The 16918-nt window shown below is 39.2% G+C and overlaps 1 protein-coding gene across 2 annotated transcripts in view; it reads left to right on the top strand.

Moving 5' to 3' along the window:
* The first annotated feature begins 1034 nt into the window (after positions 1-1034).
* The window catches only part of LOC122081634 (dentin sialophosphoprotein), a 45670-nt gene continuing 29786 nt past the window's right edge, over positions 1035-16918 (top strand). Inside the window, exons 1-3 of one of the 2 annotated variants that reach the window (XM_042648822.1) lie at positions 1035-1528; positions 4131-4357; positions 9648-9721. In XM_042648822.1, the coding sequence (XP_042504756.1) occupies positions 1163-1528; positions 4131-4357; positions 9648-9721 (667 nt within the window). In that variant the 5' untranslated portion in view covers positions 1035-1162. Of the gene's footprint in view, positions 1529-4130; positions 4358-9647; positions 9722-12069; positions 13956-16918 lie in introns of those variants that run through there. The other variant, XM_042648823.1, reaches the window with a different exon arrangement.

Genomic DNA, 16918 nt, shown 5'->3' with positions numbered 1-16918 from the left:
CCCCCCCACACCCCAGGCCCACCACCCAAAAAAAAAAAAAAAAAATAATAATAATAAAAATCTTTAAAGCTACTGAGAAGTGTCCACAAGTAAGCAGATGCTACCTTGACGATAATTCTAAATTGCCAACCATCTCTCTCTCTCTCATAACCAATTGACCAAACAACTAGGTATAGATGATCTAGGTTTTAAGATAATGTCAAAAGTCTTAGAATGCCTGATGTAGGAGCTAAATATGCTGAGACCAAGGGGCAGAGCTAGCATAAGGTTTTGATTTATTCCTTACTATAGATCCTCCAACAAAGGTTCTTCCTTGCTTCCACTCTTTGTGAAAGACATTACATCTTTAATATGATCTTGATCCACTAGTGAACAAAATGTCTATAACTTCCATCTACATTCCGGTTCGATGTTATATACTTTTAATATATTATAATATATTAATATTATATATTCAAATTTGATTCTAATTATTGATTTCCATTATGGAATAGAAAAACAATCAAGTCCCACCTCAATTTTGAATTATAAATTATAACTTAGTTTTATTCTTTTCGATTCTAATTATTTGACCTGAATTTGTTTTAATTTTTTAATTTTAATTATACCTTGATGTGTAAAAAATTAAAAATCGTCTACATCGTTGCACCAATGCAATAAACATCAGGTGTACCTAGATGCTTAGATGCTTTCAACCATTAGACGCTCATCACTCATTGCAGAAGATATAGATTCTAATTTTATTTAAATGCTTTCAACCGTTAAACACTCATCGCTCACTGCAGAAGATACAGACTCCAATTTGACACCCTTATTTCCGTTAGAGCTCACGGCCAGAGGCGTCGGACAACGGGGGATGGCCTCGTCGCTAGAATCAGATGGATGAGAAGTGGTAAATCACGTGTGAGGCAGCAGCAGCAACAATGAACGGCAAAGATTCAAAACACCCATCCAACAGTCAATAAGTGATAGGGTAGGAGATTCTATTTATACTCCGCCAGCGTGTAAAGAGAAAAGACAACAAAACAAAATCCCTCTCTTATCGTCCTCTTCTGTTGCTTCGGCTCTGCAAATTCTCCCCAGTCCCTCCCTCTTCTGTTCTCCTTCTTCAGTCCAATACCGTAAGGGTTTAATTCTTCTACGAGACAGGGAGAGAGAACAGATGTTCGGAAGTTCAGGAAAACATGGGAGAGGAGGAGGAGGAGGAGGCGGTGGAAGAGGTGCAAAGCGCATCCACTCTCCTTTCCCTCCGGCACCTCCCCTACAACGTCCCTTGGGCGGCGCGGCTAGTGGCCGCCTCTCTATGAGTGGCGCCGCGGGCCGTAACCGCCAACCCATCGCCCGAGCCTCTGCCGCGGCCCCATCAGCTCCAGAGGAGACTTTCAGCCTTGTTACCGAAGACCCACTTGCTTTCGCCATGATTATTCGACTTACACCTGACCTTGTTGATGAGATCAAGCGTGTTGAAGCCCAAGGTGGGACTGCCCGGATCAAATTTGACTCGAATGCCAATAATGCGTCTGGGAATGTAAGTACAGAAAAAACAGATATTGGATTTATTCTTTCATATGAAGTAACCAAAATTGGGATTGGCAGTGGAGTACCCTTTTCAGGGTCCTACTTTTTCTGTGAGAAAATTGAAGTTCCTCCTTTATTCAATATTCTTTTTATCGTTATCTCTAGAAAATTTGAAGAACCAAGAGTAGCCAATGATTAAATCCTGTTTTATGTATTCATTCCGTAACCATAAATTTTTTTTTCTCTTGGACTTTCTTGGTCTTTACTTGTTTGTATTGGTTTGGAGAATTTTCCTTTTCAAGATCACCAACTATCATCAGGTTTAATGCATCTGCTCTCTAGGAACTACTTGCCATGACAAGCAGATAGAATATTGAAATGTAACCATATAATATGAATTAGATAACACTATTCAAAAAAATTAAGTTGACAATCAAACCACAGTGCCTGATGAAAGACCAAAGACTTGGAAATATGGTTTCTCATTCCATGTTTTAAAGGAGTGAACTTTTGAAGTAGAAAGTATCTAAAAACAGATTTCCACAAAATCAAAGGCTTTTTGGATATGTATTGAAGTCATCTTCTTATAGCATCTGTAAAGGCTGTTGTTAAAGAACACAAAGGAAAACTCTGAGTATTTTTACTTTATTAGAATAATCACAAGATTTATTATGCAAACCTAAATGGAGACTCTAACAAGATGACCAATGTTGGTGAGTAATGAATACCTTGTTTAGGCAAATCTGGTTTGAATTAATTGACCAGTTCAGCATGAGCAGGAAGCTATGATTAAAATTTGAAAATGGATTTTGCGATTGGATTTCCTCTTAATAGTCAGCATGTCCTGTGATGTGAGCCTAAAATGTTTTGTCTTTCAAGTCCAATACTAGAAATTTTTAAGGAATAATTTATGAGTTTTTTGTAGAATAAAGGAGAAAAGCATGAGGAGAAAGTCTAGTAGGTTACAATATTAGCCATCTATGTTATATTAGATCTAATATTTGTAAGACACCTCCTAATGCTGTTTGGATAGCACATTCCCGGTTGAGTATGCTGATCTAAGATCCAGTGAATGGGTGTTCAGTGAGGACATGGGGAATTGGATTTCTCTCGTGAGTTTAGAAAGTCTCCACGCTAATGATGACCTAGTCAAAAAGATAATAACAGCTGAATCCTCCTCCACCATCAAACTTATGAATCCTCAAGGTTGCCTAAGAACAAAATGCTTATTTCAAATCTGGTATAACCACCACCTCCAACAGGAGCTGGCAGTCAAGTTCCACTCCCTTGATATCCCTTAAGGGGAGGACTGGAAACGTTGTACCTCATCCCCCATACATTCTCTAGAAAGACCCAACAAGATTATTAGTGGTAGGAAAATGCACAACTCTGATGATAATCATTCTTGGTAACCTCTTATAGAGAGTGCCTACTGACTTGGAATATGCCGTTTTTATCATCCTTCCAAGTGCTCCACAAACCTTCTTTGAGGGTGAGCCCTTGTAAGAGATCTCTCTTACTGAAAATCACAAGGCAGTTCTGCATAAAAGTGATGAGATTAAGCAAAACACTGTTTGATGAAATGATGCGCAAAGGTTTGAATGATAAATTGACCATCAATCACTACTCTTCATTAGCCAAGCATGCGACATGTTCATCTGAATTGTGTTATGTGTGTGTGTTTGACTGTTTGTATGGCCTCCCAATGAAAATCCCTGAACTTTTATAGTGCGAGAGCTCTCCAAAAGGGCACTGTTATAACTAGTATTAAAGGGGTGTTTGGTTAAGAAGAAGAATTTTGAGGACAAGGTACTCCTTAGCCCAATAAGCCAAAAATTTTCATCTTTGCACTCCCAACGTTCGTCTTTTAGTTGATTAATGAGAGAAGTGACACCTCCAATGTTACCACTCTCAAGAATTTGTCAAAATCTGAATCCAGCTACCGTGGAAGGGGGGGGGTTATGAAACATTATGGGGAAAAATACTATTCATTCACGCTTGATTTTGATAATAAGGGCCAATACCTATTCTGATTTTGTCAAGTCTTCAACTCTTCATCTGGCTTGGATTATCAGTTAATTATGATATTATTTGATGATATTTCCTTTTATCCTTGGAGGATAGATGTCACTGGGCTACAGTCCACTAGATTATCCCAGAACTATGGACTCTTACTGATTTTAAGTGTGGGTCAGGTTCACTTATCCTTGGATGCATCAGTGCATCAGGTCAGTACTCTTGAGAGTGGCTTAATTGCTTAGCTGTCGTGACTTTGTTTAGTTTACATTTTCTAGTTGAGGGATATTCAATTATTTTCTAGAAGTTCTTATATGGTGGGTATATTCATGTGTGAGGTCATCTGTTAGGGATGATGACTGGCCAACTAGTTTCTGACAAAGACCTAATAACAAACAGTGCTATTTTGAAGGGAAATTAATACTTGAATGTAAATATTCTATGCTTTACTCATTGCTTGCACCCTAGCTTTACATCACTAATCTGTAAGCATTATGGGGGAACTGTTGGATTTGCTTTTATTACTATTTACTTGCTTATGTTCGCAACCTCATCATTCCTCGGTAATGACAACTTTACAAATTCATTTGCATCAGGTTATTGATGTAGGTGGTAAGGACTTCAGATTTACATGGTCGCATGAACCAGGTGACCTCTGTGATATTTATGAAGAACGCCGAAGTGGTGAAGATGGAAATGGGTTGCTCGTTGAATCTGGCTGTGCATGGCGCAAGCTTAATGTGCAGCGAATTTTGGATGAATCTACAATGAACCATGTGAAAATGCGGTCTGAGGAGGCTGAACGGAAGCTCAAATCTCGCAAGTATGTTGGGATTAATATTAGAAATGCTTTATTTCCTAGAGCCACTTGTTACTTGTTATAGCTGCTGATGGATCTTTATAAGGTTTGTGTCTCAAGTGTTTTCCCCATTAATACTGTCGGTTGTTCTTGCATAAGTTTTGAGATTATCATATATGTTGGTGTCTAGGTGCCGTAAATTCAATGGCCATCTGTGAACAGAGGTCCAGGATGGGCTTAATCTGCTTTAGTTACATACTTGACCTTCTGGATCATCTGACAATATTTGTGCATGAATCTCCTTTTTCTTCTACTATTATTTGCAATTATTAGAAATTGCACAATTCATGGATTTTGGCATGGAAGTTAAAATATGATGAGTTGGACAGTATGACTGGACAAGCAGAAATTACGTGGATTTGAGAACTCTATCAAATACTGGTTTTATGCTTAAACACTAAAATATTTTGTGAATTGTCTGATTCATGTACATGTAGAAAAGCAAATAGGTTAGCATGAATTATTCGTAATTCTCAGCAGGAACTTTCCATGGGAAAAGATGGGAGCTATCATTACTTAGATGTTTATTGTTTTTTTTTTTGGGTGGGGGGTGTGTGGAATAAAAACAAGGACATATGAAAGTGACACCCAAGAATCTATAAAGTGTTGGAATCTGACGTTTGTCTGGCAGAAATATGCTATCCATTTAGAAGTGTCCATGCAACAGTGCTGAGATTTAGTTAACACTGCAGTTAACTCAATCACTGTCCAATTCCAGCCTATGGCTCTATTTGGTTTGTCCTGAATCTGGAGGATAGGTAAATCCTCAATATGGAGGAAAGTGTTAGAAAAAGAAAAGAAGTTTGTCATTTTCATAAGCAGGTTAATATGAAGGAAAATACTGATTACTGGAGAATTCCCTTGCTTTTCTTGCATTTTGGAAGGAAAATGAGATGAGAAAGTAACGCACCTTTGAAGACACAATAAGACTGAAGCATGTAATTTTCTTCCAGCCAAACACATGATTTTGTGGAAGGGAGAGGAGAGCCTTGTACTTTTCTTTTATTTCCGTCTAAACAAACATAGTCACAAATGTTCCTTCCCATTTTTAACTTTTGTACATGCTAGTCAATAGGCAAGTTATCTATGTCGGGCTGTAATTTCCCAGACTTTTGAAGGATTTTGTACCATTGTACTTTGGGTGGTACCTATCCCTGGAAAATTTTGTGGAGCTTGCGAAAATATGGGCTTTGAGGCCTTGCCTTCTGGTTTTGTGTCAAGTAGTTCCTTTGATGTTTTCTGAGTCCTTGTGGAGAGACTACAATTTCCACTCCTTCAATGGGACTTGGAAATTTAATTTAGTAAGGTCCTTCTCTGTTATGACTTCAAAGCTCAAACATAAAGTAATGAAGCCAGCTCCTCTTTTTGATGAGACAGAGGTCATACTCGTATCAAACTTCTTATATCCACACTTGATATATGTACACATTTAAGGGAGTTATTAAATGTAAGGGTAATCTTTCACGTCACTATGTCCAGTGAAGTAGTTCACTTCACTACAACATTTTTACCCTTACTAATTCTGTTGAATTAGAGTGAAGGTATAATGCTTGTAAAGTCACCTTTAAAATATTACTGCACCAAATCCCTACTCCTTCCGGCCTTAATTCCCACCCCCACCCCGGCACCTGCCCACCAGTCATATCTTAGCATCTCCTGCCCCCTCTGGTTTCCCACTCCAGTCTCCCCTCCCCTGCCTTGCAGCTCTCTCTCTCTCTCTCTCTCCCTCCTATATTGTGACTCCCACAGCAACCTCCCACCATCTACTCCTGCCCAGTTCCGTAGCTCTCCACCACAACCACAACCTCCCACCACACACCCTTGCCACTTTTTTGTCTCCCCACTCCCTACAGAAACCCCCCCTTCCCGCATCTCTCCTCAAGGACAGCTCTCTGGTGAATAAAAATCCCAATATTGATTCAAAAACTATGGCCTCCAGATTTAGAAGAAAAAAGGTCCACCATCTTTTGAATGCCACAAGAGCTGCTATATTGAGGGTCCCCAACATGAACCCTCAGCTCTGATTGCAATATAGAATCCATTATTTCTGAAATGTTGTCGAATAGGAGAGATATGGAATTGAATAGGTTGCCAGAGAAAAAGGGGCAGGGAAGAGGGGGATTGCATTTCAATTCCGTCCATTTTATAGAGGGATGGTGAGATTGCAGGGTTGCAGAAAAGAGGGGAGGCCGCCCCATCCAACAGCCCTGTTTACTTTTCCCTTGCTAAGTCACTGCTCTTTGCAATCAACAGCCTAGATGCAAATTTCCTTCTGCCATTGTCGCTTAGGTGTGGGGTCCAACACCTTCATCACCATAAAATGGCAGGCAGAGGGCAAGTGAGATTCAGGGGGTTTTGATGGCACAAGGGAGGAGCCCTGCGGTAGCTTCAGCAGGCCTTGGATGGTCCTGTAGTTCTGGTCGAAGGAGCCTCCTAGGTCAGGGAATAAAACCCTAAAAGGGCCCTTGATTCTGGCCTGTAGATGGGGAGATCCAATGGGGATCGATCAGCCTTACCAAAACCCTGACACTTCCATCGATCTCTGTACTTCCTGGATGAATAAGACTTCAATCTATTGGAGCTTCTTAGGGCTTCAAGTTGTTGACAAATCACACTCAAAACACTCACAATAAAGTAAGGAAAATAAGGAACAGAAAAAAGAATCGATGGGGAGATGAGAAAGGGGAAAAGAATGGTGAATGGAGTTGGGCATCTCACCCCTCAGGTTTAGGAATCTCACCTCTCATGTTTAGGCATCTCACTCTCTCAAATTCAGCTATCCCGGCCATGAATTAGCACTCAAATTCAAGCTTCAATTCTTCATTGTCCAAAACCGATTACAGCAGTTCCATCATGTAGGAATAGGTTCAGCTTACAAATTAGGAAGTAACAAAAAAAGGAAACTAACCTAAGAATAGAAACTAATTGAATTCCCTAACAGCAAACTACTTATTAACCAAGCAAGTGTAAAAATAGAAACTAACATAAGAAACCAAAATAGAAGCTACTTGTCAACAAGACAAAAGGGAAACTAATCCTAAGCTACTTGCTGAATTTGATAGGACTTTTGGCCACTCTTCTTGAAGCTTCTTTCCTCCACATTAAGGGACAGCTGGATGGGCTTCTAGAAGATCTTCATCGAACAAAATCTGGGGAAGAAAAGATGCTGCTCGATGGGGAGATAGCGCCTTGTTGTGCTGGACTGAGGGACCAAGAATGGAAGCCAAAAGTTGCCCCAAATCTGGGTTGACTCGATGGACCAAAACCAGGGTCAGATCTGGGCCAGGAATGGCCTGGTTCGATGGCAAGCCTGGTCCCAAATAACCAGGTATGAAAGGGACCCCAAACTGGTTCGATTGACCCCCTTTCCTATGTCAGGGACCAGATTCCCTCTGTTCTAAAGCCTCTCGCCATTTTGAATCTCACAGTAATTGCAGAGAACAAACTTCAGTTTTAATCAATAATCTGTTGGAGCTCCCAGCCGACCCCATTAAGTTGGGATAAGGTTTTGGATGTTGTTGTAATCTGTTGGAGCTCTTGGCTCTACAGTTTACATAGAGAAGAACTGAGCCTATTCCTAATCTGAACGGGAAAACCAAATTCGAATCGAACTATGAAATATCCTTGTTGCTGATTACAGTCATAACTCAAAAGAAACATAATCAAACTGGGAAACTTAATAACAACTTTTTGTTACTAACGAGCCCACAGATGTGCTGGACCAAGCCCACGAATGGGCTAGAAAGTGGCCATGCTGAGCTTGGCTTTCAGCTGGGCCTGCTGGCCTCTTTCTTCTTGTGGGAATATGTAATATACTTCTGCATCACTATTACCACAAAGTAACCAAAATAGAAGTTGATTACATTTTGTGAACACTAAATGACAAAATAGAAACTTCCAAATCTAGCCCCCACAATTCTGTTTTTTAATGAACCAGTAACATCCAGACCAAGGCTGGTCTGGCATGAACCAGAAGAAGGTTCAGTTGAAGAACTGTGGCCTAAGGAAGGGCCTACTTCTTCTTTTTCTTCTTGAGGCTAGAGTGTTTAGAGCATAGTTGTCAAGGCGTGGCCTAGGCATCCAGACTATTTCTTGGGCCAAAGCGACGCAAGTCATGTTGACACTTCACAAGTTTTCATTTATTTATATTTATTATTTTGTTTTTTTGATGAATATGCTTATATTCTATCCTATGCTTTGTTTATTATATTTTGAAATTCTCATATTAGGTCATTGCTAGCATAATTATATCATATTGCATTGATATGGCTTCTATGATGCACATAAGCATAATTATAAAATTATTATTGCTATATTACATATAGTCATAAACTGCATGCCTAGGGCACCTAGGTGACTTCTTGGCAGGTGCCTTGTCGCCTAGGCGGCCCTCCAACACCTTGGGTTGCCTTGTTCCATGACTACTATGGTTTGGAGTATAGCTTGTCTACATCAGTCACCCTCCTTTCGCTTCTTTCTCTCTCTTCCTGGCAATGAAAATCTCTCTCTCTCTCTTATTTATCAGCCACAAGCCCCACAGCAGCCTGTCCTGGATGAACTTCTTTTTCTTAGAGTTTTCTTGACAAAGTCATACCCCAATTCATAAAACCAAAGTTTATTTTTTGTATTTGGGGCTTGTGGGAAGATCTACTTTTCTAACCATTGACTAATATGTTCTAGTACTCAGGACCCCATTGCTTAGACTTAGCTGTTGTGTGTGTGAGATAGAAAGATTAATTTTGAGGCAGTTTCACGCACCCTTCAAATGAGGCTGCCTCTGATAATTTTCCATAATTTTAAGTAACAGCATCTCTTATTTTTTTTTGTGCTGTTCAGAATTTCCAACCAATCAGGCAATTTTATAAGTAATTAATTTGTTTACAATATAGAGGGCTTGTTTAGTGGATATCTTCTTTAAGACATGTTATCTGTATTTAATTTGCATATGTTACCCTTTGGGCCCCTAATTTATGAGTTTCTGCATGTGACTTATTCCCCGGCTCATAAGTCTCAGATTAGAATTCATGTTGAACTGTTGGTCCTTACATTCTTTTACCTTGATGTGAAGGTCATAGTCTAATTGAAAGTCTACTTTTTGCTCTTCTGGAAATACATATTTATGCGTCCTTTATTTATGTTGGGCGGTGATTTGGGAGGCAACTTGTCATGATGTTCAATTCTATATTTTTTATGCATTGGATATGTTCTATGCATTCTGATATCTGAATCTTTTTGTATTCTTTTCTTATGATAGAGCCATTATCTTAGACCATGGTAACCCATCTGTAAAGAATCAGATGAAGACATTAGCTGCAGCAGCAGTTGACTGTGAGTATCTGTTACTTCTTTTCTTCTTGAATTGGATTTTTTTTAATATTTATTGCTAATCTTTAAGTCATATCCATGAGATGGCCTTGGATATTATTCATATGAATCTTTGTTTTTCAACTACTTTGCAACTTTTTTGGTATGAAATTCCTTGGCTTGGTTTTGCCACTCAGTGTGCACGGCCTGGATGCTCCCCTTTTATAGTATAAAGTCTGAAGCTTTACAAGGATATCTGTACTTATTACATAAAAACAATAGAAGCAAATACATATATATCAAGGTTACTAATCATCAGTAAATATACTATAGGATACCTGAGCCATTCCTTTTAGCCAAAGCACCTCTGTTGGACACAACACTAACATAGGTATGGGTATGGGATATGATGGATCATTGTATCATTCTTATCCTCACCTTATTTCATTTTGAAATTAAGAACTTGGGTATCTGGTCATGCACTAATTATAAACTACGGTCCGCTTTGGTATTGGCTAAGGCCATATTTTTGTAACCTTACACACTGTAAGTTCTTAGTATGCTAATGCATTTAGAGTTCTGAATATTATGATGGAAGTCTGTTGTCTCATACTTCGTTTCTATATGTTTTGGATTTTCTCATTTATGAATGCATTTATTGAAGTAACTTTCTGGCTTACTTTGATATTGGATATCCTTAGGGTTCATTTGCACTATTGCAACATGTTGGTATCAGGTTCAAAACTTGGGAACAGCCTCTGCTGTGAAGCAGGTGGTAAGGCTGCGTACATTTGCCACTCCCAGACCCTGCAGTAATGGGAGCTTTGTGCACTGGGTTGCTCTTTTTCAGTATGTTGTGTGTGTGTGTGTGTGTGTGTGTGTGTGTTTATATATATATATATATCCATGCACCCACCTATTGGAGGATCAATATTCATGAATTCTAGCATCCTAAGATTTGGTGCTCAGATGGATCCAAGTCCTAGAAACAGTCCACACCCACAGCCAAAGTCCCAAACCTATATGTAACCTTGGTCATCCCACTTAATCTTGGTGGACTCAATGTAGAAATCCAGGTATGGTAAATAGTCCTAACTTCTCTACTGTGGGGTATGGGCCTTATGGCAAATGGTGCTTATGACCGAGGGATTTTATATCTAGCAGTAAAAAGGCTCCACATGCTGGCCAAATTGTCCTTGTAGAAATCCACATGTGCCATATTTTAATTGGAGTTATAGACTTTCAGTGGTGGGGTAATTGGAAGAGGAATTAATGTTGAGGTTTCGAGCCGATAGTAGTTGATCTTCAGCATATGGTCAATCCGGAAGTCATCTGATTTACAGTAGCTTTGTCATTCCTCCACATGACTATAAAAAGGGTTTTCTGTGGTTAGGGGTGCTAGATCACCCATAATAACCTGTTTATGATTGTGAACCTTGCTCGGCCTATAGAACCTTAAGAATTTCTTATAGACCACCTCCTTATATGTGCCATATGCTCATATGCATCTAGGCCAATTTTAATCTTTTGACTGGCTTCTACAGTCCGATAACAAGGAAAGAAGATTGAAAAGTTGATTTTTCTCTCTTATACTTTCTATTAAATCAATTATTAAAAGCTCAGTTACATCAAATGTTGACCTCTATAATAAATTATTTATTAATGGGAAATAATAGCTTACTATAAAATGACAATATTAGTTCAAGAGATGCTTCCAACAGATTAGGCCTAAAGCATCCATGCATGGATAAACAAGAAAATTAATGCTTGTTCGGGAATTTAGTTTCACCAGCCCATTCTGGAGGGGATCATTGCTCCATTCTCCTCTCTTTGTGGGTCGGATTGTTTGGGAATCTTGCATTCTCCCATTCGCTAAAATGATGTACTCATGGGACATTGCTAAAGGTTTGATCCGCCATAGCCAATGGTCCAATATGCCTCCTTAACCTGAATTCCAATGATTACTCTTTTAGAGGGTTCTTTCCCTCTAAAAAATCTTCCATTTGTTTCCTTCGAAGTACTTGTAGGGATGCCATTAATGTTGCTTCCCGCAAGAACTTTGTTCAGTATATATATTTTTCTTTATCTTTGTTGCCAAAGAAACCAGTTGGGACTTAGATAAGATTCCATTTTCCATGGATGAAATCTTTCTTAAAAGTGATTCTACTAAAAAGATAAAAAAATTCTTGAACTTTTGCCGTAGCTTCTAAACCACCACCACCACCACCACCACGACAACAAAGCTTATCCCAGCTAACTGGGGTTGGCTGCATGGATCCTTGCCTTCCAATCAGCTCTGTAACAACTAAGATCTGTAACTAGTAATTGTAATAGAAGAGAAAGAGAAGAGAGAGAGAGAGAGAGAGAGAGAGAGAGAGAGAGAGAGAGAGAGAGAGAGAAGAAAAGAAGAGGGCATCGGATTGTATTTGGCTTCCTCCCTCCATTGTATTATTTATAAACCAAAGGGTTACACCAAATAAGGTAAGTAGTACTTTGTACAACAAGATAACTAGAAAATAGAAATGTACTCTAATTAGGAAACTAAAGTGACCTAGTCTAACTTGGAAAGGTTGGCACAAACCCCCAACTTGTGACTCACGTATCTCAACACCCCCCCCAAGCTGGAGTATACATATATAAAAGAAAAGCTCCAGCATGGACCAACAAGAATAGAAAATTAATCGCAACAACAGCATCAAAGGCTATTCACAAGGAATATAGGTAATAGGTAAGGCGAGTAGTAGCAACATCAAGTTGCCGGGGACCAAGTAATAGCAGCAACAACAAAGGCTTTTCCCAAGGAAGGCAGGTAGTAAGGAAAGTAGCAACATTAGGTTGCTAGGGACCAAGTAACAACATCAGGTTGCCGAGTATCAAGTAGCAGTATCAGGGTGCCGAGGTAAGCAAGTAGCAACATTAGGGTGTCGAGCACCAAGTAGTAGATAAAACAAACAATATAAGAACTCCAATCTCCCCCTCATCATGTGTAGCATGACTCGTGGACAAACAATGTCCTATAAGCAACATCTTCAAAGGATGAGCCGCACATATAAGTTCATAATCAAGAGCATAAAAGTAATTTCTGATCTCCCTCACAATGTAGCAGCAAAAAAAAAAAAAAAAAAAAGGAACAAATAATTTTCAACCACCATGTCATGATGGATGAGCATCAGATAGAAAGGCCAATCAAGAGTAGCCACAACCAAAATCCTCCAATAATAGCAATTAGACCATCCTCCATGCAAGTACCCAACTTGTGAAAAAAAATATAGCACCCCAAATTGATGCGATCTAAGGGACCAAGACCCAAAATTGAGTGTTACGGGCTCACATTTGGCAAATATGTAATTAATCCATGCAATCCTGGGGTTGAAACAAATTATGGGCCCACCCAAGGGCGGTAAAACTCAATTATTGTGAAGTAATGGCAATCTGGTCATTAACCAGAATTTTTCATGGGGCTAAACTAGGAAAGAAGGTTAATTAATGGACATGAAGGCATCAATATTGGAAATTAAAAAGACCAAGAGAAAAAAAGAAAGTAATGGGAGTAACGTATGGTCAAACGGTAAACTAAGGAAGCCAAACAAAATGGGATAAAAGGAGATTAGTATTTATTGAATAAAGGCAAACTTGGAATGCACAATAACTTAATGGCAAGATGCAATAAGAGAAGAATAGGAGGGGCATTAATTATGGCAATAGGAATTAGGGGTTTTAACATTCCACGCATGAGATATTCTTCAACCTCACGACAGCCAAAGGCCAGCAGAAAAATCGACCCGATTCAAGGTGAAAAAAAAAAATACCCAACAAGGAAACAATCATCCTGAAATTGAGGGGGTTAAGCTCCTTACACAAGGTCCTCTTGAAAGCACAAAATCGTACCCTCACAAGATAATCTAATAGAGAGAAATAAATTCTGGAAGCAAGACTTGGCAGAAACAACATATTCAGGCCTGTTGCAGACATTGTTGCTCACAAGCGGAGAGGTGTTAGGACTTAGGACTTGGGGTTCAAGGGTTTGAATCGCCTAGATGTAGGCTTCCTTTGACCCAAACCTCAGGGTTAATCGATTAAAGGGCACCCAGCTAAGAAGGATTTTCAAGAGAATAAGGACTGCAACTGTACCCAGTAGTAATAGCATAACCAGTAGAAATCTTCCGGCAGCAATCGAAGCACACAGCAGCAACGATAATAGACTGCTGATATTAGCCAATAATCTCCTCCGTTAACAGCAAAGAGGCAGCAGTAGCAGGTAGATTCTTTGTACAAATAATCTTCATGGAAACCCTAGTTCTTCTTTTTATAAAAAAATTGGTTTAAGATCTCGTTGAGATCTCGCTAATATCTCTCTTTTTCGAAAAGGTGAGACGAGATGTATGGCAAGTTATAATTTTATAGAAACTTGACTGAGATCTCGAGATCTCAAGATCTCGCCTCTATCTCACCAAATCTAGCCAAGATCTCGACTATATCTCGCTCTCTATCCACCTTTTTGAAGAAAAAACACTAAGGAGCAAGGGTTTTGGAGTTTTTGCTTAAGGATATTCATTCCTGCACTCAGTGAAGCTTAAAGAGTAGAGAACATTACCTCCTCATCCACATTTGGAGTTCTTTAATTTTCAATGTATGTGAATGTGACTCATCAGTCATCAATGTTAATTGTTAAACAATTAAATAATTATCTGTGATATCTTTTAAATTCTTATGATTATGTTGTGTTATGTGTTGATTGTGGAATGTGGATTGTGGAATAAAGCATACTGGCCTAGGATCCGAAGAGTTGGAGACTACTTACATAAGGTGTGAAGTCGAAGTACCATTTTAGGTTTGATTTTTAAAAAAACTGATGTTTTCATTGTGTTTAGAAGGCCTAAAATTGGGTAAATACCAAGTTTCAGGGGCTACAAAGACCTTATGGCCACTGAGACCAACCACCGAGTCGATCGGGATAAAATACATGATCTCGGCGAGATCTCACCAAATCTCTCTTTTTTGGATCAGAGAGATGTGGGGCGAGAGCGAGATCTTAAACCTTGATAAGAACTAGGGCTTCATCAGTAGCGAGAGACCTTGGAACGACTACTAGTTACAACTCTGAATCTCTGATACCATGTAACAAACCAGGATCTGTAACCAGTAACTGTTATAGAAAAGAGAGAGAGAGAGCAGCCGATTGTATTTGGCTTCCTCCCTCCATTGTATAATTTATAAACCAAAAAGTTACACCAAATAAGGTAAGTAGCACCTTGTACAGAAAGATAAACTAGAAAATAGAAGCGTACTCTAATTAGGAAACTAAAGTAACCTACTATAACTTGGAAAGGTTGGGACAAACCCCCTACTCGTGACTCGCACATCTCAACAAGCTCTATTCGAAGTCATGTGGTAGAAGGCCTAGGCTATGCATTTCTTTCCTCACCACCTCTCTTAGGGTTATTTTAGGCATGCCCTGGTTCTTTTAGATCTTTCAATTTAAACCAGATCACTCCTCCGAACTAGATCATCTGAAGGCCTCCATTGAACATGGCCATGCCACCTCAAACGACTTTCACGTAGCTTATCATGTATCGGGGCTACGCCCAACTCAACTCTAATGTGATCATTCTTCACTTTGTCCTCCCTAGTTTTGCCAGACATCCATCTCTACATACTCATCTCCGCTACACTTATTTTATATATATGCCGCTTCTTAATTGCCCAACATTCGCACCATACTTCATAACTGGTCTTGTAACAGTCTTATAAAATTTATCTTTAAGCTTTAAAGGAATACGTCGATCACACAATACTCTAGACACACCTCTCCACTTCAACCAACCTATTTTAAATCCCTGAGCTGCATCATCCTCCACATCACCTTTTTTACTTGTGATTGAGCCCAGATACCTAAAATAATCACTTTGTGGGATCTCCCTCCCATCAATATTCACCACCTCATTAACTGTTCTAGTGTGACTAAAGTTACACATCTAATATTCCATCTTTGTTCTACTTATCTAGAACCTTTTCATTCCAAGGTTGATTTCCATAACTCCAACTTGGCGTTAATCCCTACTCTTTAAGTGTCCAAATATCCAAATTAAATCTTAGGGAGGATTACTGAGTTGTAAAATGGTATAGAATCACTTAAAAATGGATCAAAAATATTCATTTGGTCTAGAAGACATTAGAAGCAAACTGTTTTGATTGTTTTGTCTCTTTTTTTAAGCATCTGTCTTATGAATGATAATGGACTCAATTGAGTTAACCATATGACTTAAAAGGACGTTATTTGTGGACCATTCACCATGTTCTTCAAGCTTTAGTAAGGATGCAAGTTCCAAGCTTATTATTTGTTATAATTTTTTTAATAAAAGTTATCAAGTTCAACTAATGGCCTTGTGGGTAGTCCATGCCATCAAGTTGGTCTGTGGCCTTTTGACTCGAGGCATATGGAGAGAGAGCTGGTTGATTATTCCAATTATTGGTGTAAACAGTAGAGAGAGAGATTTGGGTAATGGGAGTCCCAATCGATGAGATTGGGCTGCCCTGATTCATTCATTGTATAGACTAGCAAATTACACTCTCCTAGTAGGAATAGGAGATATACTCCTAATAGGAATAGAAAGCAATAACATAGGAAACAAATCTAGAAAGCAATAAACTACGAAACAAATCTAACTCCTAATTCTAATCTACTAACCACTTATAGTTAGATTAGAATACTACCAAGGGGAGTCGTGGCTTGCGCTGGACAGCTGGCCACAACTCCTCTATTTCACACGACACTTATAACAGATAGATAGCAGACATGCCAAATTTTGTGGTCTCCCATGACTTTCTCCCATGTTTCCCGAGCTGCCCAACTATTATGGATAGTTTATTTTTTAACAGATTCTTTAATTTTTTTTGTTTGCCACATGGTGAGCCATATTTGGTCTAAAATTTTCTATGTTAACAGAGTGTGATGTGGGCTGCCTGTGCACAAAAATCTGAGCACCAAATAAGTTGCCCCATGGCAGAAAATATACCTAGCCAGTCAAGCTTCGATGCATGGTCCATCCACTATAATACCATACTGGAGTGGACCCCCATCATCTGCTAGGGCAAATAGCTCTAAAGCTTGTGTGGATCATAAAGGAAACATTGTCAGTCAGATTCGAAACAAGGTCTAGTCCACTATTGGAATGGAAACCAATCCCACCCTTCCCTCCCTCCCTCCTCCCTCCCTGTCCC

The sequence above is a fragment of the Macadamia integrifolia genome, chromosome 6 (genome assembly GCF_013358625.1).
Source record: "Macadamia integrifolia cultivar HAES 741 chromosome 6, SCU_Mint_v3, whole genome shotgun sequence".
Classification (NCBI taxonomy): Eukaryota; Viridiplantae; Streptophyta; class Magnoliopsida; order Proteales; family Proteaceae; genus Macadamia; species Macadamia integrifolia.
This window is presented reverse-complemented; position numbering and strand designations above follow the sequence as displayed.